The sequence below is a fragment of the Alligator sinensis genome, unplaced genomic scaffold (genome assembly GCF_000455745.1).
Source record: "Alligator sinensis unplaced genomic scaffold, ASM45574v1 scaffold284_1, whole genome shotgun sequence".
Lineage (NCBI taxonomy): Eukaryota > Metazoa > Chordata > Crocodylia > Alligatoridae > Alligator > Alligator sinensis.
In genome coordinates, this window is record NW_005842105.1 from 1,155,097 (window position 1) to 1,180,730 (window position 25,634).

Here is a 25,634-nt window from a genome sequence, read left to right on the forward strand (position 1 = left end):
GTTATAGGGGAAAAGAGAGGGGGAGAGGAGGGAGGGCTGTGAAGGGGATCAGTGGCAGGGCACAGGGCAGAGAAGGCGATGGGCTTGGCTGAGCTGCTTGCCACTGATGCTTCCCATGTCACAGGCCCGATCCATTCCATGGGCCATACTGTTATAGCCAAATGCTTTAGACTTCTGTAGATATTATTTTGCTATAGAGTCCAAAATATTTGAAGACAAGTCTCTTAAGGCTTAAAATAAATATATACAAAGATCAAAATTAGCATGTGGTACTTCATATCAAGGTTTTAAGCAGCTGATAGAACCAATAATATTTAGGAAGAACTGCTGAAAATCAAAGAAGATTATAACAATATAGCCCATGTCAGCTCTGCCCCATGGTTCCAGTACTATTTAGAAATAATGAAAGCCTAACTGACTTATCTCTCAGGTAGAAACCAATACAATAAGTGGGAAGGAAGGGAGAAAGCAGGGCAGGAAGCACACAGAACCCCCGGTGGAGGAAAAAGGGTATGGAAGGCAGAAAAGATGGGAGGTACACACAACTCATATGCATCAGACAGAGGCAGGAGTGAGGAGTTTCAGGTTATGATGGAGAAGGGAGGAATGAGAGGGTATGCAGAGCCCCTTAAATTGGCAAAGAGGGGCAAGGGTGAAGGGGGACAAGTAGAATGAGCAGGAGCAGAAAACTGGCATGTGGGGCAAAGGAGGAGAAATGGGGGCCCAGAGAGCCATGGTGGGGAAGAAGAAGAAGGGTAAATGGAGGGAAGGAAGAAATGCCATGTTGGCAGAGAATGGCATAAGTGGAGGAGGACATGGAAGGAGAATGGTGTTCCCTTACATGGGAGAATGGGTGACAGAGCTGCTGGCATCGGGTTGCAGCAAGTCCTTGAAATATGGAGGTGGAGGTGGCACATAAAGACCTTGTAGGGGAGAAGGGAGGGATGAAGGATGCCCCTGGTGTGTGTGCAACTCCTTTAGTTAAATTAGCATAACCTGGCTGGGCCATTTTGTCCTATGATACAGATTCACAGCATCCACCATCTGGACAAAGGTCACTTACCAATTGTGGATGCCAGCCAGGTTCTGTACAGTTATCAACAATTCAGAGGTGAAAGATCAGCATTCCTCACCTTGGAGCTATCAAGTCATTCATTATTTGAAATTTCTTTAAAAATAGTAAACAATGCTTACAAACACGAAAATCATACATGGGCATCGTCTGTGACATCGTCCGTAAGTCTGGTGAGTTCTGGTGTTTTCTTAAAAGCCCCCAACTCTGAGTTAATACACAAAGTAACATAAATATTCTGGTTATCTCCCCTCTCTTTTTAGTTTTCTGTTTTCAAAACTATAAAGAAACACTTGACAACAGCAACCCTAAAAGCTCAAAACCCAGAGACAGATTTTTTTTTTTTATTTCTTCAAATCTTGACTTTTCTCTCATTGAAAAAGTAAAATCTGCCTGTTAGCATTTAGAATGCTGGGTTGAAATTAAATTGTTCTAAAAACAAGTCTTGTTCAGAAACTAAGTATTGCAAAATTGGCTTTTCATTTGACAAGTCTAGAAATCCATGGAACAACAGGAGGGAAAAATCATTGAGCAACACAAAACTAGCAAGGAATTTACAAAACAAACATGCCTGGATTAAAAAACAAAACAAAATGTGCCCCCCCAGCCTCCCCTCCCCATAGCATGAAACAACTTGCTTGATGTACAGTCATGGTTAGGATAGGGGTGCAGTAAGAGAACGGGTTAGGCATCCTGCTACTTCAAGTTCTAGAGGTGTGAACTTAAACCTCACGTAAGTCTCATGACAGAGACTGCCCCAACCTACCCAACTGTAAATGGGCACAACTTTCCACTTAGGTTGGGGACTCAAGAAATTATATTTACTATGCCACTCCCTTGTGTGCTCTGAGGTTCAGAACTGACGTGACATTAACCACACTAAGTCAAGATGCTAATAAGGCTTGGGTGGAGTTTTGATGTTTTGAGATGACTGTCTTTCAGTGGAAATATTTCCTATGACAGATTTTTTGAAACATGTTTATAAATCACAGTACTCAAATGTTCATATATTTGCTCTGGGACACTTTTTATTAATTTATTTATTCTTTACTACAGTATTTCAGTTACAAGCTTGGTTGATGGTCTCAAATACAGTTATTTCCTCCTGTTGCTAAGAGTAGATTTGTTACAAATAGGAGTCGGTGCCTTCAGATTGGTGTTTTTATATTAGACTTAGGCAATAATGTTTTCAATGTATAGGTAACAGCCCTTTTGATCATTAAGTGGAATGTCACCCAAGCATGTAGGAAAACCAATTTCAAATTAATTTTGTTGTTGTTGAGATTTCAGGCTTGTTTTGCACTCACAGAGCTTCAGTACTAACCACAGAAAAGAGGCTCATTGCGAAATACAGAAAATTTATTAATCAGAATTATAAATTTTTCTTCTAGGCACTGATGTCTGAAAGCAAAGGTATTTGTAAGACTTCACATATATGGGTGTGCATGTGCATACACACACACACATGCATGAACCAGAGTGTAGCAACTGCTGATGTAGGAGGAGGAATGGACACTTCTTTTTAACCAAACAGACACTGGCATCTTGAAATCTCAGTGTAAGATATGAGCTTCAATAGTTCTGAGGACACCACCAGTCTTTGAGTCCTCCTGCCAACTGCTGTGGTTTCACAACGACATAAGACTGTTTTAGAATTATTTTGCTTCTTCCTTAGTGCTATGTGGTACACCCAGACAAATAACAGGGAGTGGAGAGAGGAAATTAAATTGGCTATACACCAAAGGCTGTCAAAGACACAAAATAAGCACACAGACAAACATACCTTCTTTCCCCTCTGATTTCTTTTGGTTACAGTAATCTTTGCTGCTTCTTGTAATTATATGAGCTAAAACATTTTTGGACAGAAGAGGGATTAAGTTGACTGTTTATCTGGGATTTACCAGGCTGCCTGTGGGGCTCTAAACACTCAGACACCACAGAGGTGGATCCTGTGCGACAATCCAAACAGAACAGAATGCACAGGATGGCGACCCAAGCTGGCCTTCCCTGTAAAATGCTCTGAGTCTGAAGGATAACAAATTTACTACTTAACTCCAGAGTGTTTGCAGATGCAGCCTAGAGCACGTGACCTATTTCTGTTAACAAGACTGTGCATAAAACAAGAATCAGTACCCTCAATGTTTTGCAAAGCAATGTGAATAGAAATATAGTTCAGGCTCAGATACTGGGTTCCAGTGCAGGGCTGAACAGCTCAACACAGAAGCCGAGCAGTGACCTTGGCGCTCCCTCAATCTTGGGTTGCTTCTGTGCCAGCCTGGTACCTCAAGGTAAGATGAAGCAGCTGGAGGGCTTCTTTAAATAACACTAACTAAGGATCACTAACTAAGGATTGCTGAAACTCCCAGACATGTACTGTAGCAGCAGTGTGGCAGGCAGCTGGGTGGTGGAGAGGAAGTTATGCTGGCTCCATGCCACTAAAGAATTTCCCTGCACTTGGTGATCCCCCCATGACCAGTTCTGCTGGCATTAGGGTGGCTTTGCACTGGCAAAAAAGCACCACACAGCCATCCCGCACAGAACAGGGACTGGTCACAGAGTGTAAGTTAAACTGATTTTTAAAAATGGTGTTGCCTTTTCTCTCTCTAAAATTCACAATAAAATGGCTTTAAAATAGTTTCTAATAAAAAGAAGCTAAGGAATAAGAATCCTTTATCTCTATATCTGATATACTTTTAAATAAATACTTTTAGCTATAACTCTTGCAGTTTTTGGTGACAGAGTGCACAAAACTTAAAAACAAGAATTTTTAAAGTTGAAATCAACAATCATTACTTTAAAAATAAACTTAAAAGGCTTAAAACACTGAATGTAAAGTTACAGGAACCCAAAAAAATACACTAACTACACAGAAATTATAAATACAATGTTTTAACAACAACACGCATGCTTTTCAACACTCCATCAGCAATTTACAAAAAAAGAGGAATATAAGAGAATCTCTTTAAAATCAATCTAAACTAAATAAATAAACTCAAAGTGGTGTACTGAACCAGCCAGTAACATGTTGAGATAAAAAAGCAACTATCCCATAACCCTTTATAGATTACCCCAGCATTACAATACTGTAAAACAAAAGGCCCTTGGGGGAGAAAAGAAAAATTATTCTCAAGTTTCATTTAGAAAACATTTTGCATTAAACTAGACATTTTAAATTATTAGTTTTAATATAAAGCTACAACAAAGGTTTCTAAGGTATAACTCAACTCAGGCTCAGTGCTGGGAACAACAACAACAAAATCATACATGCAACTTATTCTGGAAAAAAGTGATTTTAACTTTCACTTTAAAAATAATCTTTTAAGGATGAGAGTGCATTAGAAGTGTTCAAGCTTGCTAGAGGCAATTAATTTGTAAATGCCAAAAAGCATGATTTTTTTAATATTCTGAGTTATGTCTTAATCCTTTGATTTTATGTTACTTTATGTGGTACAGTCCTAAACTAGGACATAACGTATCATACAACACTAGTAAGCACGTAAAATCTTGGGTGGAGTTAATTGCAGCACCTAAGAACACTGTGTCCTGAGATATAGCAGAAATAGATTTTTACCAACACCTACTTCAGGACTCTACCATTGGCTAAATCCATTATGCCACTGGCAGAAGCAGTTGCAATATTCTGGACAAGATAAGCACAAAGGGCCCTGAAGATCAATTTTGCTTTTCACTATCATGACAGTGGTTCCCTCCTCTACCAAATGTGAAGGTAAGAAAAGAAATTAAAATGACAAGAATTCATTACTAAAATGTAAATAGTAAATATTTGCACCTGCACATAATGCACACTAAAAAAATAGGACAAATGCGGAGACTCAAACCTCAGCCCCGGGAGCAAAGCCAAGTGAACATACTTGCAGGAATGAGGAGGGAGATGGGGAAAGAGACATGGAATCCTCATTTCCAACCCAGGAGTAGGGCCTGGAACACCTGGGACACGGTGGAGTTGCTTCCACTTACTGTCACATCCAGATAACCGCACAGTTGCAGTGGCAGCAACAATCTCCTGCTTTCTACTTATGCAACTTCCAGGTCACATACTTCCATGTCTGCTTTCTCCTCTTCTATCCCCAGTCCTACAAGGAGTTAAGGAAAAACTTCACTCAAGTCTAAGTGCAGGTGCAGTGACACCAGGAATTCATCCACTCCTGCTGTGGTAATAAGGGGATTTTAAAATCAGATTTTCAAAAGCACCGTGTTCATTTAAACATTTCAGGCTCATTTTCATATAAACTTAGGCAGTGAGTTCCCAACACCCACAGACTGTCAGTGGGACTTTGATGCCAAAGGTCTGGATCCTGTGTTACAAAAGTCAATAGGAGTTTTGTTATCTGTTCCAGTGCAGATCAAACCCCAGACGCTAGGTCTACAGGGGGATTTAGGTGTCTACCTGCAATTTCAGCTGACTGAATCCAATGTTCAGGCACCATGGAGATCATCCAAACCTCATCTTAAAAGCTGCCTAAGCCCTGTAAATTACTAAAACTCATCAAGAGCCAACCCACACAAGTTCTGACACTGCCAAGCTGGTCGGTGTCCTAGCTCATGCCTAAGCCTAGGTGGAATTCTCAGACAAGAGGCCCCTTCTCACCTGTGGGGCCTAGTCTAGTAGAGGTTCTTGGAGAATGTGAACAAATTCAGACACCAAGCTAAAACCAGTGGGGAAGGAGACTTCTTCAGGGTAACTGTCTGGGGTAGATGCCTGTCTTTCTATTCACTTGCTGATATGCACATAGCCCAGTAGTTGAGGCACTCATCTGAGAGGTGGTAATTGTATTGTCAAATTCCTGCTTGATTTGGAGTAGAGACTTAAACCCAAGTCTCCTACATCTCATGACAATATCCTAAGCACCAATCTATCTGGATGCTGGTTCCCACCCCCTGTTTAAACTGTTCTACTTTATATAAATGAATGCTCACTGGATGAGAGATACAGACCACCTTTTGTGGCCAGTGGTTAGGTCACTCACCTGGGATGCAGGAAACTCAAGTTCAAGTACCTATTGCAATACATTTTTCTACTTAAAAGCAAACTTCATTATCCCCAATTTACAGAGGGACAAACTGTGGCATGGAGCCATTACTGCCAGTTGGTGACAAAGCTAGAAAGACAATTTGGGTATCCTAAATCTTAGCCCTATGCCTTTTTTAATCGACCAAAACTTCTTTAATATTATTAGTCAGAGTAATTTATTAAAAGTCGTACTCTTTGGTGTTTGCTGCAAGAGGCCAAGATTTAAAATTTCTCCAGATTTCCAAACTGCCCACAGAATGTTGAGACTAAAATTCTAGAGATTTTGGCAAAATGTGCCTGCAGATTTATCCCATTAATAGCCAACACACAAATCAAAGATACAAGGATGAGGATTATTAATGCCACTGCACTCTCCTCTCTCCAACCAAATTACGCTGCTTACCAGGAGAATTAAAAATGGAGACAGACATTAAGACTTAAAAGAAAAATAAAGTCATATTTTCATAAAACACAGACTTATTGCATGATAGCTGGAGGCAAACAGATGTAAATCAAAATTGTCTTTTCCCTAAGCTTGCAAAGATTGCTTACAACATGTGGCAATGGGAGACTGTATAGAGGATTCCTTCTTTCTTCACTTCCCAAAGATGCTGAGTGAATATTCACTTGGTGAAGAGAATGACATTTTATTTTTCTCCCACACCACATTGCTACAGTTTAACACTTGATTTTTCCACCACCTGATTACTATTTTAGAGTTCTTTTCAGTTACTATTTAGGGGTTAGGTTTACATCACCAGCTATGCCACACCTGAATGTGGGACTTGTTACAGAAACCTTGAAATCATAATTGTGTTTACTCTCCCCAGTAACCATTGGTGAGCTCTTATTGTGCTGTTCCTGCTCATTTCAACTATGAGAAGGCTATCCAGTGTTTGAGTTCCTCCACACGTTGCAATATCTGCGTATAGTAAAAGTCCACGTTGGCTGCAAAGTCAGTACATACAGGTGATTCCATGTCACCAAAGGTGCAGTACAGTGCAGTCCCTCCAACGCTAAGGAAAACTGTTGCTATGCACAGCAGGATCAGCAAAATGCAGGAGCCGCCAGCAACTTCATCTGTAAATACATTAAAAAAACCATGTAAAACAAAAGGCCATATGAAAGCTTTGTACCTATTGAGATGCACAGCATGAAATCCCAGAAGATATTTCAGGTCAGCTTTATCAAATGAGGGGCCAGGAAATATAGCATGTGCTGGATCTCTGTGTAGCAGTGACAAAAAATTATCCCAAGTCATAATACACCCATAAAATTGCCATAAGATTCAATATATGTGTTTCTGTGTTGATGTAAAATAATCAGGTTTTGCCCAAACCGGTGTAATTATCTGACTATTTCTGCAACAGTTGTCTGCCCTTTCTTTATGCCCTTCCTGTTACTTTTGTTGATCTCATCTGCTGAGTCATTTTATACTTAGAAAGCTGTGTCCTGCAGGGGAAGGACCTGAAATAGTAAAGAGAAGCCTATGCATAATGTTTACATTCCAGGGTCTTCGGCTGCAAGAGACAGAGTTAAAAACTCTCTGGGGAAAGTTCCTCTGACAGGGGGGCTGGAAGGGGAGAGTTGGAAGGGAAAGAAACCAGACTTTGCAGGAAATATTTTTCATAAAAGAGTGTTTCTTCAATTACATATTATTCTTTGATGGGAAGCTTGAAAGGAAATTAAAAATTCAGATTTATTTTTCAAATAGATATTTTCAAATGTTGTCTTTCTTCTGTCCTACTCTTTCTTCCCCTTGATCCACTGATAGCAACAGAAAGAATGACAGGGTTTCCTCCTACTTTTTCCAGTGTAACTTTTTCAAACTTGTCCAGTTTTATAAAAATTAGAGAGAAAAAATGTAAGGGGAAATACAAAATTCAAAAATGAAAACTAAACTGCAAAACTTGATCTGATTAATTTACAGAATTCCTGCAAAAAATGACACATTCCAAATAAAAAATACTCTGTTACAAACCTTTTACATAAAAAGGGCACCTTCGCTGGCTCTAAATTGGAAGTTTGGGGGGCTTTTTATCTGTGTGCAAGACACAATACACTTTTAAGTGCTTACAAACAAATGTACTGTCCAGTGGCTGGAAGGATCCTTAATCCTACACAGAGGATTAAGGATATGTTACTACTTTTGGTGCAAGGGCTGCCTGTCAGCTCAAGGAGAAGACGTCTTTCGTTATACTCTGACAAGTTTTCCAGTCAGCATCTATCTATACAGGAAATGTCTACCAGTTACACCAGTATACTTTATGTAAGTATATACTGTGGCCATTATGGACACTTATTCCTGCATAAGAACAACTTTTGCATTTTAGCTTAAAACTCCTTCCCAAGTGAGACAGCTAACTCAAATAAAGGCATTTTTACATTAGAATAGAGTATCCTGAGGGGATTATATAGATACAAGTATTTTGGTTTACATTTCCACCTTCTCTTACACTAGCATGTCAAGAAGTCCTCAGTAATGACCACCACACATAAATAAGGAAGAGTCATCTGCAACATATTGTGCAATTATAAATACTTCATAAAAGTGAAGTATCTTACAAAATTTCAACAACTTTCTACACAGAGCAAAAACAAAAGCCCAGTTCCATTTTTTAAATATCTTTTCCTTTGTTGGGAAATATATACTTTTTGGTCTATTTAAATTGTAAGCTCTTCAATGCAAAGACCACTCCTGGAGATACATTTTCACATTGCTGAACACAGTGAAGACCTGGGTTGGGACCTCTAAGTGTTACTGAAATAAATAATATTTAAAACATATCTGTAAGAGGCAGCAGAAACAGATCTGAACTGTTTCCTCCTTCCACTATCAGTTTTCTAGCTAAACTGTAAAATTCAGTCATTTATATTGTATCTAAAACGATCAGAAACTAAGATTATGTGATAAATGTGGTAGCTGAAATGTGGGTAGGAAAAAAATTGCAATACATACTATAAAATGATAACTGATCATGACCTGACTTCAGCTGAGGTGCAAGTACGCAGTACTTTTCAAATGTTAGGCCCTTATATATAGTTACAGTTGCAGAGAGAAGGTAAAACTCCACATAAGAAAAAGAGCTACAGAGAAGTTACCCCTTGCTCTCTTACCACTTATACTGTAACTCACTGGATAGCTACTAATGCTTGTCAAAATGAGTCCTGGGTATTCAGCTGAATTGTAGCTGAGGAGGAGGGGTTTGAGTACTTTCCCCTGTAATTTCTCTGGATTAAAGAGACACTGTTTGAGTTGGAATGTTTCAGTGGATCCTAGGTAAACTGTGGATACGAGGCCAGGAAAATTTGATTCTTAGAATGAAAGAATTATGCTTGTGCCTTAAAATACACTGTACAGACCTAGAATAGATCCACTCACACGCAAACTCTTATTTACAATATTCCTCTTATTTACAACAGTCCTCTTATGAATGATGCTCATACTTCATTCTGAGTAATCAAAACAAAAGTAAACTGACTTTATTCCGTCTACTTAAACAACAGGCAGAAGACAAAGCCAAGTGTCTGCTTTAATCATATTTCTTACCCTAAACCAAGGGTGTAAAACCAGGGTCTGCCAATAATCTGGAGGACTATTGGAAGTCAAGGGTACTGCAGAATTTGGGGTCCCTAGACTTTGATGGATGAGGCTGCTGTTAGTAATCACCCAGCCCTGTGCCCAAACACGGTTCTGTGTGGGTGCCTGAACGTAGCCTCACTGCAGTTGCTCCTGGCCCTCTGGATCTAATCTGAGAGGAGTCCCTATGGTCTGGATCCAGCTTGGGGAAAGTTCGACACCCTTGCCCTAAACAGTTTAGGATTTACAGAATGAAAAACTTCTGCTTCAGGGTCAAATTCTACTCAATTACTCCAGTGAAGCACACTGAAGTCTATGGCAGGAGTGCTCAACCCCCAGCCTGTGGGCCAGATCTGCTCATGGTGCTGTCATCTGTAGTCAACTGGCATTACTCAGCCAGGTTGTTTGGCTCTGTGTCAGCAGACACAGCCTGAGGAGCCAGGGGTAGGAGTTCAACAGTAGAAGAAATGATATGAAAGGGTTGTATGACTTTAGGAAGTTTGAAAACCACTGCTGTAATATATGCTTCCTCAGCTCATCTTATGTTTGTGTTTAAAAACCCCTGGATGCCAGAATTATAACAGAGTAGTATGCTAGTAAAATCCTAGGGAAAGTAAAAATATATTGAGGAACTTCATGCTAACACTTTCTGGTAGATTGAAAAAGTTAACTTCAGTGGAACAAGACGCAGCCACAATATCTACTGTGCTCAAAGTGAGCAGCTTTCTCATATTTCTAATGATGTCTGATCAGTTTCTGCTACAAGATATTGCCAGTTCCAAATCTGTTAAACTGCTGCCTGGATAATTTTCTTTGTCAATAATATATTCAATGCTAGTTTGAAATGCCCACAATAGACTATCCCTGACATTCTCATCATTATTTACAGTAGATTTAAATCAAACATTTCTACTTCCAGCAGAATGAGCTTTTAATGCTCCACCCCCTGGCAAGACAGCATTTCCAGGCACTCTATATAAAAGGAGATATTAAGCAGATTAAAAGACAAATATTCTGGTCTATATGAGAGACAAGACACATTCTAAAGAACAAGAATAAAAGAAAAAAGTTATCTATAGATCCCTGTCCCAGCCCTGCATAGTCTCTCCTAGGGGGTCTAAATTGAAAAGCAATAAACTGACAGGTAAAAACCCACTTCTTTTGCCTTGAAAAATGCAGAGAAAGCTTTCTGTGTGTGCAGTGAAACATCTTTCTATAGATGTAGTGGCCAGGGTCTGACCTCTCAAAGCTTTAAGCATAGGGAGCTCCAAAGGGAAATTGAGCCCTCCTCCCACAATACTTGTTTCTGTCCATCATGCCAAGCAGTTTTGAAGTGTGAGATAGTCTTTTGCTAATGGATCGAAACATCTGACAAACGCCTTCCCCACAAAGGATCGAGCACTTTCACCTGGACGTGGGAGGGTGGCGGAGGAGTCAGGAGCTCTGCAGTACTGAGAATTCCCACCATTGAAAAGAAAAGGAATGGAGGCAAATTCCCATATTCTCCAGGATTCTCTTGCACCCCCCCGACTCTCAGTCATAAAGGGAGGAGACAGAGTTAGTTTCCTACACCACTAGCAACCACTATCATATAATCCACCCTCATCTCAGATACATTTCTTCCCATCAATTAGTATTTTAGATACAAATAAATATTCCACTACTTTCCAGTTAAATGGTTCTGTAACGTATGAATTACTCAATCTCAGGTGACAAGCAGTAACAGTCTCAGAGTAAGAAAGTGAAGTTCTGGCTATATAACACAGTAGTCTTTTTGGACTGCATCCAGCTTAAGTGTGGAGCAAGTCCCACTAAAGTCACTGCTGTGATGAAGCTGCCATAAAGCTAATAATGATGGACCAAAGTAAAACTTATGCCAAAGAAAGACAGTAAAACGCACTTTTTTTATGCAAGTATTTAACTCACCACTATACAGAGATCAAACGTATTTAAAGATTTCACCTGCAAACAAACTGACCCAAGATTATCACAAACCAAGAGTAAAACTTCAAGCCTTCCAGTCCCTCTGTCCTACAAACACGGTTTCTGAGTAGGCTGGTACATTGTGGTGGGCATGGGATACAAGAAAAAGCAAACATGCATGGCTTTTACATCCCTCTAACGTTGGTTTAATTAAAACATCAGCTACTTGATTTTCTATGCCAAACATTAAAAATGAAAACCGAGGGACATCTAAGCAGCTGATAGAAAAGAGAGGAGCTGTCCTCTACAGCCCCAAAGTTGAGAACAGAAATGCATTTACTGTCTCCCTCAGTGCTGGCATACAAACAACTTTGAGCATTTTTGTCCATTTCTAGAAGTTTTAATACAGCCTATCACTACCTTCACTAGCAAGGCAACACAGGGCAGACAGTAGCACAGAGTACATGCAATTAATTTAGTACACTTCTCTCATACGTATATACTGGTTTGGACTTGTTTTGCACACTAGAAAAAAAACATGAAATATGCTACCTTGATCCAAGGTATCATCCATTTCTTGGAATCTCACTCTTCTCTTTGTCTGCTTCTGCTGAACTTGAGCAAGTGACTTTCCTTCTCTGTCATCTCTCTTCTTCAGTATGGACACCAGTCCTTCTGCTGGGGCAGTCTATCAAGAGAAGTTATAAGAAACATTTGGTGCATTGTCAGAACAGTGGGTAAAAATCCAGACATGAAACCCATTTATTACTGGCTTTGAGGGGGAATTATGATTTTTGTAACACTACTGCTCTCATGAAATTGCTTCTTGAATGTATGCAGCTTCAAATACAAAGAACATTGGAAGTGTCAACTTGCGGTATCATTCCTTCACCTGCTGGGTGAGCAGAAGAATAATATTCATCTTCAGCTTTTCCCACAGTTAAGTACCCAAATCAATTTTCTTTGATCATGTACCATACAATAGTCCTGGCACCAGTTTAGCCACACCTCATGTGGAATAATCACAGAATCATAGAAGTAGGGTCGGAAGGGACCTTGTAGATCTTCAAGTCCAACCCCCTGCCTGGGCAGGAGGAAAACTGGGCTCAAATGACCCCAGCCAGGTAGGCATTAAGCCTCTTCTTAAAGACCCCCAGGGTAGGAGCCATCACCACTTCCCTTGGAAGTGTTGGTCTGTATAAGATGTCTTCAAAGAATAAAAGTTAAGTGTGTTTCTGTCTCTCCAAAGGCAATACCCTGGCACAGACCATCACACTACTCTTGGAAATTACACTGTGAGATTCATTTTCCAGTGTTGTGACTGGCTTTCCTTGGAGGCAACAGACTAATCTGGAACCGCTCAAGTTCCTCACTGTAACATACTCTATGGGTAAAAAAGCAGGGCTGTACAATTCAAAACCATCTTCTGTAAAAGCAGCCCTAAAATGCGTCTAGCTATGGAAACAGCTCACAGACAGTATTGTGGGCAGCAGGTCACTAGCCAAAGCTTCTCCATTCTCCTCTTGCAGTATTCAGTTCTGCTCCAAGACTATCTGCTATGTAGTCCCATGAAGCCACCAAAGGCTGTCAAATTTATCCTGAGCATCATGATGTTTCTGGTGAGCACAGAAATGACAGGGAAAGCCATTGGGGTGGGAGAAAATAAGGAGTGAAGAATATGAATATATATATATATATATATATATATATATATATATGGTTAAAATGAGTATAAAGGAGATACCATAAAGCCAGTGAAGAGATGCAAAAGAACAGCAGCAAATGCAGCAGAACATAACGTGATGGGTGCTGGAGCAGTAAGGCGATAGCAGAATGGCAGCATAAAGGGAGCCTGAGAAAAAAGGTTCAGAACCAATGTCTTACAGATGTTTGAGCATCTAAACATATCATACACACACTGCTTCTCTGTAAAGTGTTCAATTATCTTATTTTTTTTCTTGGCGCAAGAGCCAAGCAGATGGGAGTTTTTCTGCATCTACAAAAGGATGCGCTCTTAATTACATGGCACAGAATGATTTTGCAAAGCAAGAATTAGTGCTTCTAAGGGGCATTTTGCGCTTCTTCTGGAGGACACAGTCAATCTCTAATCAGACAAATGTTCTTAATAAATGGGTGCAGTGACTCAAGGAGGGTCCTTAGGCATGACATGATTAATTTTACATGCTGATAAAAATGTACATTTTATTTCTAGTTTGAATTTATCTAGTTTCTGATTTCTGCCACTGGATCTGGCTATGCCTTTGCTGCTAGACTGCTGCCCATATAAGTACTTTCAAGACTGACCAAATCATCCCTTGATTTTCTCCTTGCATTCCTAATCTCTTGTAATCAGATATGCTTTTCAGTCTTCTAATCATTCTCACAGTTCTTTAAACCTCTCTAATTTTTCAACTTCTTGTTTGAAGTGTGGACTCATAAGTAGATGCACCATTCCAGAAACAGTTACATGGGTGCCAAATACAGAATACAGTCTCCCTACTATTTGATATCCTCTCGTCTGTTTAGCCAGGGATCACTTTAGCCAGCATCATATTTTGAGTTCTCATCCAATGCAACCTTGAAGTCTTTTTCAAAAGAACTGTTTTCCAAGATAGTGTCTCCACCCTGCAAATCTCATTCGCATTTTTTTGTTCCTACATGGATTATAGTTACTATACTGTATTTGCTTACATGACCGTTGTCACAACCCAAAGGGTGTGATTTTTGTTTTTGTGTGCTTCGGCACTGCTAAATTGTTCCCGCTAAATTATAGCTTCTTTGCACGGCGGAGGTTTCTGCTGCAAAAGAGAACCCTGGTGCAAGGGAGAATTTCCCGCCAATTTGAAGCTTTCTTTGCAGGGTGCATTTCTTTGTTGCAGCACAGAAATGCTCGTTGCAAAGAGTTCCCGCCATTTGTATGCTAATTCGAGTCCCATTATTGGCCAGTTCTAAATTATTCACACATAGCGGCTAGTGATTGGCTTGCTAGCCGTATAAAAGGCTTGAGTGGTTTCCGCCCAAGTTGGAGGACTCCACGAACACCGGGAGGAAGAGACTTCACGCTGTGTGAAGATCTCTAAGCGCTGCGGATCCTTACGGACCCAGTGCATTTCAAGCAGGCAACAGAGGTCTGATCAACCTCTATCTAGCCTCTCCCCGTCGCCGATCGCAGCCCAGACGTATCCCTTCCCGCGCGCAAAAGAACCGGACCCACGGAGCCTAGCAACCTTTGTGTGAGTCCTTATGACCGACTTCAGAGCTCTTCTACCCGGGTTCAAGTCCTGCAGGTTTATCTTCCTGTCGCTGAAAACCCTTGCGACATACCCTCGTGTTTTACATCTTCCCGTTGCTGAAAACCCCTTGCGACGTACCCTCGTGCCCTGCAGGTTCGAGTTTTGTTTTGTTGTCTGTCTGTAACCGCAACTCAAGCAAGTTTTCCAGCCTGCACCATTGCCATCTCGGTGTAAGTAAACAATCTTTTAAACTACCGCTAAGCGTTTGTGCCTAATTCCAGCTCGACGGCCTTCCCTCTCCGACCCGGCGTGCCCGGGCTGCTGGCCACAGCCTGCGTGCAGCACGGAAAAGGGCTCGGGTTGCTCCTGGCCCGTACAACCGTAACTATTTCTCTCTCTAAATAAACACAGGGAAAAACATACAGCAAGAGAAAACCACTGTCTTGTTCCAACACAATCCAGAGAGATGTTGCCACTGTTGACCTTAGCATGTGCAGGCTGATTCACATAGGATCCATATGTCTGGAAAAGTCTGTGACAGCATAATAGCAAAAAACTGACAATACTTTGTCTTTAAAAAAAACAAAATTATTTTTACGCTTCCAATGAAGAATGAATTATACACATTAAGGAACAAAAGAGATTAGGCAATGGATCTCAGCAATCAAGCAATTTTTGTTTCACAAGAGTTTGTAGTCGCATGGGTTTTTCAGAGATAACTCTCAAAAGCTTTTCAGGGAACATAACTGGTCAGAGACTGATCAGTATCTTATGCCTTTGTGATGCTGCAAACCATTTTGCTGCAAGCTCGAACTGTATCTGCACCAATCTGAAAGAAATGATGAGCAATACAGAAACATCTGTAACTAAAAGTGAAGTTGTAAGTATATATTATATAAGAAACATAAGTTCACACAATAACTGTCTCCTATTTCTAAAGGGACAGTCAATGTATTTTAGCAGAATATTTTAAGTTTTCCATGCTGTCCCTTGGCCACTGAATTTCAAAGGAGTTAAAAGGCATGTCTCTGAATTTCTTCTGCAAGTGTTCCTATTTATAGTGTGCATGTACTGGCAGTTATATTCTGCTGGAAACTAATAGGAGTTAAAAATAGAAAACATATTTAGACATTCTCATTTCTGTTCTGAGCTCATCTTTACCTGACAAGAAACATATCCAGCTCTCCAGCAAGTTTAAGTAACATGTTAGTAACATGTTTACCTACTACTCTGCACACTAGCAAAAGCTAATGAACATATACTAGTAACTCTGAAAATCAGTTACAGACATTTATTTTATAGATTAGGAACATGTGTCTATGCAAATGAAACAAAATATCCTTTACCTGTTCATGAAGGAAAAGACCCAGCATATTTTGTCAGTCTCATTTTCACCGAATTAATAAATTAAAAAATCCACATTCTAGGCTATATTATGCTTTTAGTAGGACCATCAACTAGAAAAGTCTTTGTCATCTAATCAAAATATCAGATGATGTAATAACATACTGACACTATACAAAGTAAAAGTGATCTATTTCATAATTTGTGTTTCCAAAATGACCTCACAATAGAGAGCCATATACAGCAAAAACATGCTGTGCTCAGATGAGAGAGAGAACAAAAACAAGATGCTCCCAGCGCTGGGTTTAAAAAACCAAAAGAGGTTAATGGCATAAACCAATATGCACTACACCAATGATGCACTATGTACTTACAATGATTTAACTGGTAAAAGGTAATTAAATTTGGATGTCTCAGCTATTACTAGTATTTTGTAACCATTAGCTAGTCACACAATTGTTATACCAAACAACTATAAGTACAAAGAGGTACTGCTAAAGTTTTACAACTGCAACTGCAAATTGAAAAAAAAAAGTTGATCTCTGATGCTTTTTTTGTACTTAGAGGTATGCCCTGAAGCCTGATTATTAATTCAGATCCTGAGCTGTTATATTTTATAAAACAACAGGAAATGCAATTGCTTACAAACAGCCAAAGTGTTGAAGCTGGTTAGCAGATGAATGCTACATAGTTTAACTGAACCAGAAGTAATTTTCTGTAAGCTGCTTATCACAACTGTATCGGGGTAGATCTTTTACTGACGTGGTTAAATTAGCCTTGCAGAACTGTCATGAAAATTTATCACACCCAGCACAATACCCCTTTAAACTGTCTAAGCATGATACTGGGAGGGGCAGGACATTTACTGCTCTGAGTAAAGCAGCATACGGTTTAAGACAAGGGAGTTTTTGAAGGTTGTTTGCATTGCTGTACACGTATTGCTTTTGATAAAGAGGATCAAGTGCTTGCTGACCTGCCCAGAGGGCAGGCTGGTTGTTACCAGATATGTGTTAATAAGTGAGTCAAATTCTACTCAGTAGAGGGATTCCAGCCAGTGATCCTGGATTAATTTTTATTGGCCTGTACTGGGAACAGTTTGCGTTGTGCCACTGCACAGGTATCTGCTTTAATGTTGATGCTCTTCGTTTTTGGCTGCTGGCTTTTGAGACAGTTTTTGAGTAGTTTTGTTTGGGTTGCAAGCTCTAAAAGCATACCAAATATCTGTTTGGCTCTAAAATAGGAGTGACTCCTCTGCATGATCAACTGGGGAAAGCATCCCTTTATGGCAACAAGGCCAGATTACCAATTTTTTTCTACAAAATTGGTATGTTGCAGTGAACTTGTGCATACAAACCAAGTCCATTATTTTAATGGCTTAACCATACCCAAATAACACCGGGCATCTTTAAATGTGCTTTGGAGGTTAAAGCCCCTACAATATCTCGTGTATTCAGTGTCCCATGCTTCAAAATGGCGGTAAGGGGGCTTTAACTAAAGCTTGCCACCATTTTGAAGTGTGAGGATGCTGAATACATGAGATGCAGAGGTTGCTGGAGAGAACCAATTAGCACATTCCAGCAGACTCGATTAATGGAGTCTGCTCCAATGCACTGTAATTAGTGTGTTGTAGCAGCGTCCCCGCACATCTATAGGCACCTGCTTTGTCCGAACTACATTTTCACCCACTGCATTGCTACCTTCACCTGGAAGTTACTTGACTACACTCTGTCTTTTTTCTTTTCATTAAATAGTTAAAGGTTATTTGCACTATACCTGAAGAGCCATATAAGCACTATGCCATCCATCTGTCCTGCTAAAAATCAATAATTTGATTGAAATAATGGAACACATTTTAATACTTTACCTTTCCTCCAGAAAGATCCTAAAGCATTTTGAGAAATGTGCTTAAACAGATCACTCAGCTACCATTGAAATTAGGTGGAACATAACAGCTGTAGGAGGAATTCAGAAAGGCAGAATTCAATTATTTGAATTGTAATTTCACTATGGCATACCATCTGCCTGCCTTGGGCCACAGTCTCGAAATCTCAGGTTTACACATGATCCTAGGACACCATTGTGACTACTCCCTGTGTATTATATTAAGGGCCATTAGTCAAAGAAGGCCCTACATAAACCAGGAGACTACTTTAACTTCAATTTTTTTAAAACTCAAGGTTAGATAATAAACAAAAGATGGCCTTAAAGTGAATATGATTGAATTCACTCCCATGGCTTTGTTGCCCGTCATAATTAATTTGACTGGAATTCTTACAATTACTATGTAGGGTCTAGTTAAAGATGAATATGTGAATTGCAACCTTTGGGGCCATCTGTGAATCTGTAACTATTGCTGCTTTTCCATTTATTTTTTGTCAAATAATTTAGCTTTTCTCCTTTCTATGTAAGACTCAGTGGGTACTTCCCCATAAGCATGCAAATGTGTATCCCTGAGGACAAATAGCAGCAACACATAGTTGTGCTGCTGCTACTTGTCCCCAGGGATTGCCCCTGCATGTACGCTCCAGCATGCAGCCAATTGCCCCGGGTGGAATAGGGAAGGCTGGAGCCAGCACCTGAGCTGGCCCCAGCAGCCTTACTTGGGGTCTTGGGGGCCTCCCAGGGCTGCAGCGGTGTTGATCTGGGCCTATGGACCTTGGCCAGGAGCTAAAGTGTGGGGCTGTGGCTGGCCAAGCTTTGGTTTTGGGCAGCACATGCTGCAGCCACGTGTGCTGTCCTGCTTTTTTTAAACTATTTTTTTAGATTACCAGGATTTCCCAGTATCTACTTTTGACTCTGCACTGCAAATATGCACTTTTCACATGTGCCATGTGCGTTTTACAGCACCTCAAAAGCCTTTGATGCACAGCAAAGTGCATGTTCCTGCTCATGGGGAAGTGGCCAATGACTGCTTTCAGCTGAAAGGAAAATGCCGAGGGTGATGGATTTTAAATAGAAGCATAACATGCTAACTGAAGAAAAAAAGTAAAAAAATTAAGTGCTAGCTAATGAAATTATTTCCCTTTCTAAACTGTTGATATCAGCATTTACTAAAGAATTCTAAACAACTATTATCTTAATCAGAATATGCTTTCCCCCTCAATAGTTCCCAGCAATCCATATACTTTGTAGACATAACACTTTAGTATAATTCTGCAAATAAAGTCCTGTACCTTGAAAACTTAAGTTTAATTTCCCCCCCTTCCTAGTCTGTGTATTGGGGTTATTTACAACATGTATAGAGATAATTTTTTTTTTTTTTTTTTTTTTTTTTTTTAAAGTGGAGGCACTTTTAACAGAGATCAGCCAATAGGCCTTGGTGTTTTAAGAAGTATTTTGGTATTTTGGATTAAAACTGTTCTGAAAATAAGCTAACTATAATTTATCAGCAGTGTTTCCTCCTCAATACAGTTATATCACAGAGATCTACAGTTCTACTTATATCAACATATAAATTTAAAAGAGAAACATGAAAACATTAAGTGTATAACAAACTGTCAATGGCAAGGCTGTTCAGAGTTAAGCCATTAGCACTTCCTCTCTAAAATGGACAAAACCTCTTCTCCAATATTACCAAAAATACTTTAGAGGCATGAATTATTAAAAACGTTGAAAAAGTGCTAGTGGGCAGGTTCACTCACGGCTGCTCATGTTATAATTAGAAGCTATCTCACCCTTCTTTTCTAAGATGTTCCTTTTACTCAAGTATCTATGCTGTTACAATGTAATATATGCATACACATAACTAGTAGGGGTGTGCAAAGTGAGCCCTATTCAATACGGATTCGGCCCGAATCAGGGACAGTGATTAGATTAATTTATTCAGATCACTGTTCCTGATTCAATTTGGTTGAATCCAAAGCTGAAGATTCGATGCTGATTCAGAGAATCAGTGATTTGGCCATGGACACAGCTTTAAATGTTTTTTCTACATACCTCGAGGTCCCAGCGTGGCTCGTGAATGCTGGGATGCATGGAGTGTCTCACAGGAGTGCAGGGAGGCCCTCCATGTGCTTGGCAGCGAACCCAGAAGTGGACCAGAAGTACTTCTGATCCAATTCCGGGTCTGCCGGGGAGCGCACAGGGTCCCCCCACCCTCCCTGGTTTGGTGATCAGTCGCAGGGGGGATACCAGGTGCCCCCCCAGACCCAGGAGGCACCAGTTGCCAAGCTGGAGGGGCACGGGGGGGGGGCAGGGCCCCAGCACGCTCCCCGGCAGTAGACCGGAAGTGCTTCTGGTCCACTTCCAGGTCTGTGGCCGAGTGTGCTGGGAAGCCCCCTGCGCTCCTGTGGGATAGTCCACGCACCCCACCATCACAGCATTCATGAGCCACCTGCTACCTAGAGGTATGTAGAAAAAAAACATTTAAAGCTGTGTCTATGTCTGAATTGCCAAATCTCTCCAAATCGATTCAGAGGGTTCTGATTCAATTTGGAGAGATTAAAGGGTCTCCTGATTCGATTTGGATTTGGAGATTCAGCCACTGAATTGGGCTGAATCTCCTCTTAATTGAATTGGGGGCCAAAGCTTCACACAGCCGTAATAACTAATTCCGCTGAACTTAAAACAACAGTGTCAGAGCCATACAGAGTAAGAAAGAGTCTCAACGGGGCACAGTTGCTGGACCTAGAATGGGAAAGATTTTATTTTTGATACTGGCCTTTGACTAGCATGCATCTAGTATATTTTTCAAGCCTTTCACTAATTTATACATACATACATACATACATACATACACACACACACACACATATATACACATAGACATATATACACAATACACACACGCTTTTCTGTAAATGGACTAATTTCAACTCATAATGGATTTTCTATTAAAGAACTTGGCAGAAAATTGACACTGTGACAGCTCCAACCTCTTTAAAAAACAGGCCACTTAAATATGAAGTTTATAACAAAAACCTATGCCAAATTGATTCAGTTTACATTATGCTAGTCTGATCCTTTAAGCACAAGTGAAATAAAGGACTGAGTGGCACCTTTACTTCTGTTCCTGTTACAGTGGCTACAGTCTCATGGCTACTGATCCTTTCAGAAACAGCACAACGTTTATCTAAGAAGAGGCTGATCTTAGAAACCTGATTCTGGTGATTTTCTTCCAGAACCCAAGATTGGTGAGCTTCAAGGCTACTATATATTACTATATACTATACCATATAGATTGGTTAAGCTTTTGTCTGCCTGAACCATCATGATGGCACGGTATAAGGCTTTATATCTTTATTGTAGTTTTGCTTGGAAAGATGAATATTTACTAATTGTTGTGCAAACACTGTGAGATGATCTGGTGCTGAAGAAATAACTAATGTATATAATGCTTGCAATAAATATAATGGTAGTAGCACTGGGGTGATTTTTTTAGTTGTCCAGGAAATATATGAAGCAAGGATTTTTTTGCATGCAGTATCTTTCATTGGACCAACTGCATAGCTGGAAGGATACAATCTTTTGGGTACCAAGTACAGAGGAAGTATAATCAGTGCCTGAAAGCTTGCGGACAACTACTTGGTACCAAAAATTGTGTCTATATCCCTCCCAACTATACAGTTAATCCAATAAAAGAGATCCCCCACATCAGTCTTTGCCTCCTCTAACAAATGTAAACATACTCCATCAGATTTTTCTAATTATTTGAAGCCGGTATCTTTACTTTAAGCTAGACTCACACTTATTTACACTTGTCTGCTATCAATTTGTTCAAGTTCTTTGCAGTGTTTTCTAAATTTGATTAATCAAAATAATTATGTCTACTCATTTTATTTTTACTTTACTGTTCATTTCTAAACACCATTCCCCTGACAAATACTGGGTGACCCCAATATCCATTTTCTCACCAGTCTTTGAAATTGAAGGGTGTTTAGCCTTCACTGCATTCCCTATTAAAAATGTAGCCTAAAAAAGGGACTTAGAGTGGGGTATTGTGAGAGACGATGCGTTGCTTTCCACATGGGTTTAAATAAAGAAAAAGCTTTAAATTACAAAGAACATAAAAGTACACACATGTATAGGATTTTCTCTGTGCTTTCAATACTTATTTAAATCACTGGGGGTGTCAATACCTCCACTTGTTATGATATCAACTAGATGGACCCGTATCACATTAGTTTATAAATATGCTACCTACTTTGAAAGAATTGTTTTTTTTACATTTCCTTTCCAACCAATCTGAGTTCTCCATTACTTTTGCTGAGAGTTACTCCATAACAAATTTTACTCAGATGAGGTTGATCTACATAGCCCTTTGTGACCCAGTGACAGGGAGCCAGAAGCCCCTGTCACTTCAAATAGAGACTGCGGCAGGCCAAGACTGTTGTGTGAGGCTGTAGCAGAGGAGCAAAGGCTTTCCATTAGACGAAGGAGCCAAGGGGCCTGGAGCCCGCAAAGGGTGTGGCTAGAGATGAGACCTGGGAGATCATGATCCTGAGACAGTAGACCTTGGGTAGAGGTACAGTAAAATAGGCCAAGACCAAAGGGCCTCAGCCCAGACAAGGTCCTAAGACTCAAAGCCTAACTCGCCCCTGGCCTCTAGGGGCAGCCTCCCTATCCAATCACAACATCAAAGTATGGCAGGTGAGACAACAGGGTGGGACCCTGAGAGGCCAGAAGGGGACAAAAAAGAGGGAGGGTCCAGGCAGCCACCAGGGGGTGATTTGGCTGTCCCAGCACCGGACCTGCTACAGATCTGCTGTATTAAAAAGGTTTGTTTTTTTCAATTTTTTTCCATTGCCACTCTGGCACCTGTAAATTTTAAATGAACTTTAAAGTCATAAGCTGATGGAGAATAGGTTTAGGTTAGAGATCAGAAGGCAATATTTTACAATTAGGGTGGCCAAAATCTGGAACCAACTTCCCAGGGAAGTGGTCCTCGCCCCTACCTTGGGCAAATTCAAGAGGAGGTTGGATGGTCACCTGTCTGGGGTCTTGTGAGCCCAGCATTCATTCCTGCCTGTGGCAGGGGGTCAGGCTAGATGATCTGTTCAGGTCCCTCCTGACTCTAGCTACTATGAAACTATGAAAGTCTTAATAGCAACAATGATAGAAGAAGAGGTATTATGCTGGGTGCAAAAATAAGTTGGTGCTGTGACAAAATGTTATGGTACCAACTTATTTTTAACGCTGCTAAGAAAAAAAGAAAATAGTAACAAAAATTACAAGTTAGAGGGTTGATTTCTCAGAGGTGCCAAGCATTTGTGGCACCTGCTGTCCCCTGCTGATGTTTTGGATGCTCAGTATTTCTGAGAGGAAAATTCCAAACCAGCATTAAGTAGTAAGATCAACTTGGGGACAAGGAAACAGAACACAGGTAGCTGTGCTGTTTGGAATTCACCCTGCTGTGCTGAGAGTTTACAAGCATTTCAGAATATGTAAGATCCTATCAATCCCACCTTATAAATCTTTTTGAGATTGATTCCTTTCTTCCATTTACGCCTGATGTATGCTACACAAACTCAGGTCTTCTGCTAAGGGGGGCTAGAAAAGACTCTCCTTGAAGCCAGCCACCATTACTCCTTATTTGGCCAGAAAGGCTGCTATTGAATGAAGTAAGGTACTCTCCAGAAACTTAATAGTGCTGCCACAACATTTGCAAACCCTGGGAGCTGGACAGTTAGATTAGGCATCAAACAAGAATTCCCATAAAAGCTCTCTTACTAGTTCACTGCTTCTATGCCCCTGCACCCATGGTGAAGAATCTGGACTTAAACTTCAGCCTTTCAATTGCAGCCAGCATACACAAAACAATTAACTGCTACAGAATTAACTTGTAACTCGTCTATAAAAAAAAAACAACCCTTGAGATGAGCCACTCAATATACTGAATTTCCAGGGCCCCCAGAACCCAATACCAAGAAGGTTTCCTGCATTTACATCTAGAGAGCTCAGGTTGGATTGTCAGTAAGGTATGTTCCCTTTGAGTCAAATTTCCTAAAGTTTGTAGACAAAGTTCTACATATGCAAATCAGTTAGTTTGACGTGTACAAATGCTGATGTTTCCACAACCCAGTTCCGATTCTGCAGATGGCTGGCTCACGTGTAATATTAAGACGTGTAGACGCTATTGGAACCGAAGGTCAGCAAACTAATTGAATGCAGTTCTATCTTGATACCTGGTGTTTCCTGCCATCATGCAGGAGGGCATAGGGGTGTATGGAAACACAAAAGCAGGGCTTCTTTTGTCACTGGCAATTCCAGAGTCAGGAGGGAGGCCATACAGACATTCTCTTAGTCTCTCTATGCCTTAGCTTCCTGTCATTGAAAGGGGAAATAGTACCTCCCTACCCACAAAAAGTGTTGCTAAGATAAATGCATATAAAAACAAGAGACACTGAAACATTACATTACTACATGCCTTTCTTAAAGAACCTGGTTCCTGGGATTACAATTAACATAACACTCAGAGCTTTCATTAAAACAAGACTCCTGGTTGTAAAGAAAAGCTTGGAAACATGACCTGAAAATAAGAGAAATATAATAACCTACCAGTCTACTCTGTGCAAATATAGGTCAAAAGGACAAGGGTAACACATTTTGCCTTCTATTTTTAAAAGGATTTAAAAAAGCATTTGATATTTAGAATTGTTTAACCTCACTGTGGACTAACTAGATGTGCAGAGTGATGGGTCCTTTGTCCAACCCTAGAGGATCCTAATTAACATCTGCTTTAACCACCAAATTGGTTGCAGTTAGAAAAATTAAAAGTAAATAACTAAAATAGGTAGGTAAAGACTTTTTCAGTCAATAGTTTTCCCTCCTTATTTGACTGATTACATTTTCTTGGTAGTGAATATTTTGCCATCCAAAACATATGAACAGATTTTAAGTGCTGCACAATATATAATATTGGCAATTCTCCTCTCTCTCTTGCCTGTGGTAATGGGCAGGAGAAACAAGTTTTATGTTATGAATAAACATGGAAACAATTATTCAGTTAAAGGAAAATAATCTATATACATCAAGTTTAGTATGCAACATCCTGCTCTAAAATTATAGAGTGAGCCATGATTTCTCAGCATTCCTAATAGAATTCTCTGTGGTGAAAATAGAGAGAAAATATTCCAAGTCAATACACAATGAGTTTCAAAGGTGCTGAGTACCCAACAACTAGAGACTTTTAAGAAGCATTCCTGAGGTTGGATAAAAGGTTCTAATTCAGAAAGGAAGAAAAAGTGATCAAATAAATTAACAGATTTTTTTTTCATTTTAAGAAGAGGAGGTGCAGAATAGGAACATATATTTAACATTTACATACGAATAGTGGTAAGTACAATCTCAATTATTAATTTCTGAGATCTTTAAATCTTTTTTTTTTTAATTTGGTAGTTTTCAGTGTTTACCTCTGCAATCTCTATCCTTTTTGCGAGTTCATCAAGTGAAGAAAAGCTGTCTTCTGATAGACCCTCCAGGGAGCTGTAAGATGCTTGTCCTGGGGAAAGA

The 25,634-nt window shown here is 40.0% G+C and overlaps 1 protein-coding gene and 1 long non-coding RNA gene across 2 annotated transcripts in view; one reads left to right on the forward strand and one right to left on the reverse strand.

Moving 5' to 3' along the window:
• Positions 1-21,249, forward strand: part of LOC112550425 — a 38,241-nt gene extending 16,992 nt beyond the window's left edge. Inside the window, exon 3 of the long non-coding RNA XR_003094267.1 lies at positions 21,205-21,249. This is a non-coding gene — a long non-coding RNA (uncharacterized LOC112550425). The remainder of the gene's footprint in view (positions 1-21,204) is intronic.
• Positions 1-25,634, reverse strand: part of CNST (consortin, connexin sorting protein) — a 115,398-nt gene that overhangs the window by 4,370 nt on the left and 85,394 nt on the right. The window contains 3 exon segments of the mRNA XM_025205140.1: positions 1,195-7,184; positions 12,160-12,295; positions 25,535-25,634. The exon segment at positions 25,535-25,634 is cut by the window's right edge and continues 2 nt beyond it. Of these exon segments, the coding sequence (XP_025060925.1) occupies positions 6,979-7,184; positions 12,160-12,295; positions 25,535-25,634 (442 nt within the window). The 3' untranslated portion in view covers positions 1,195-6,978.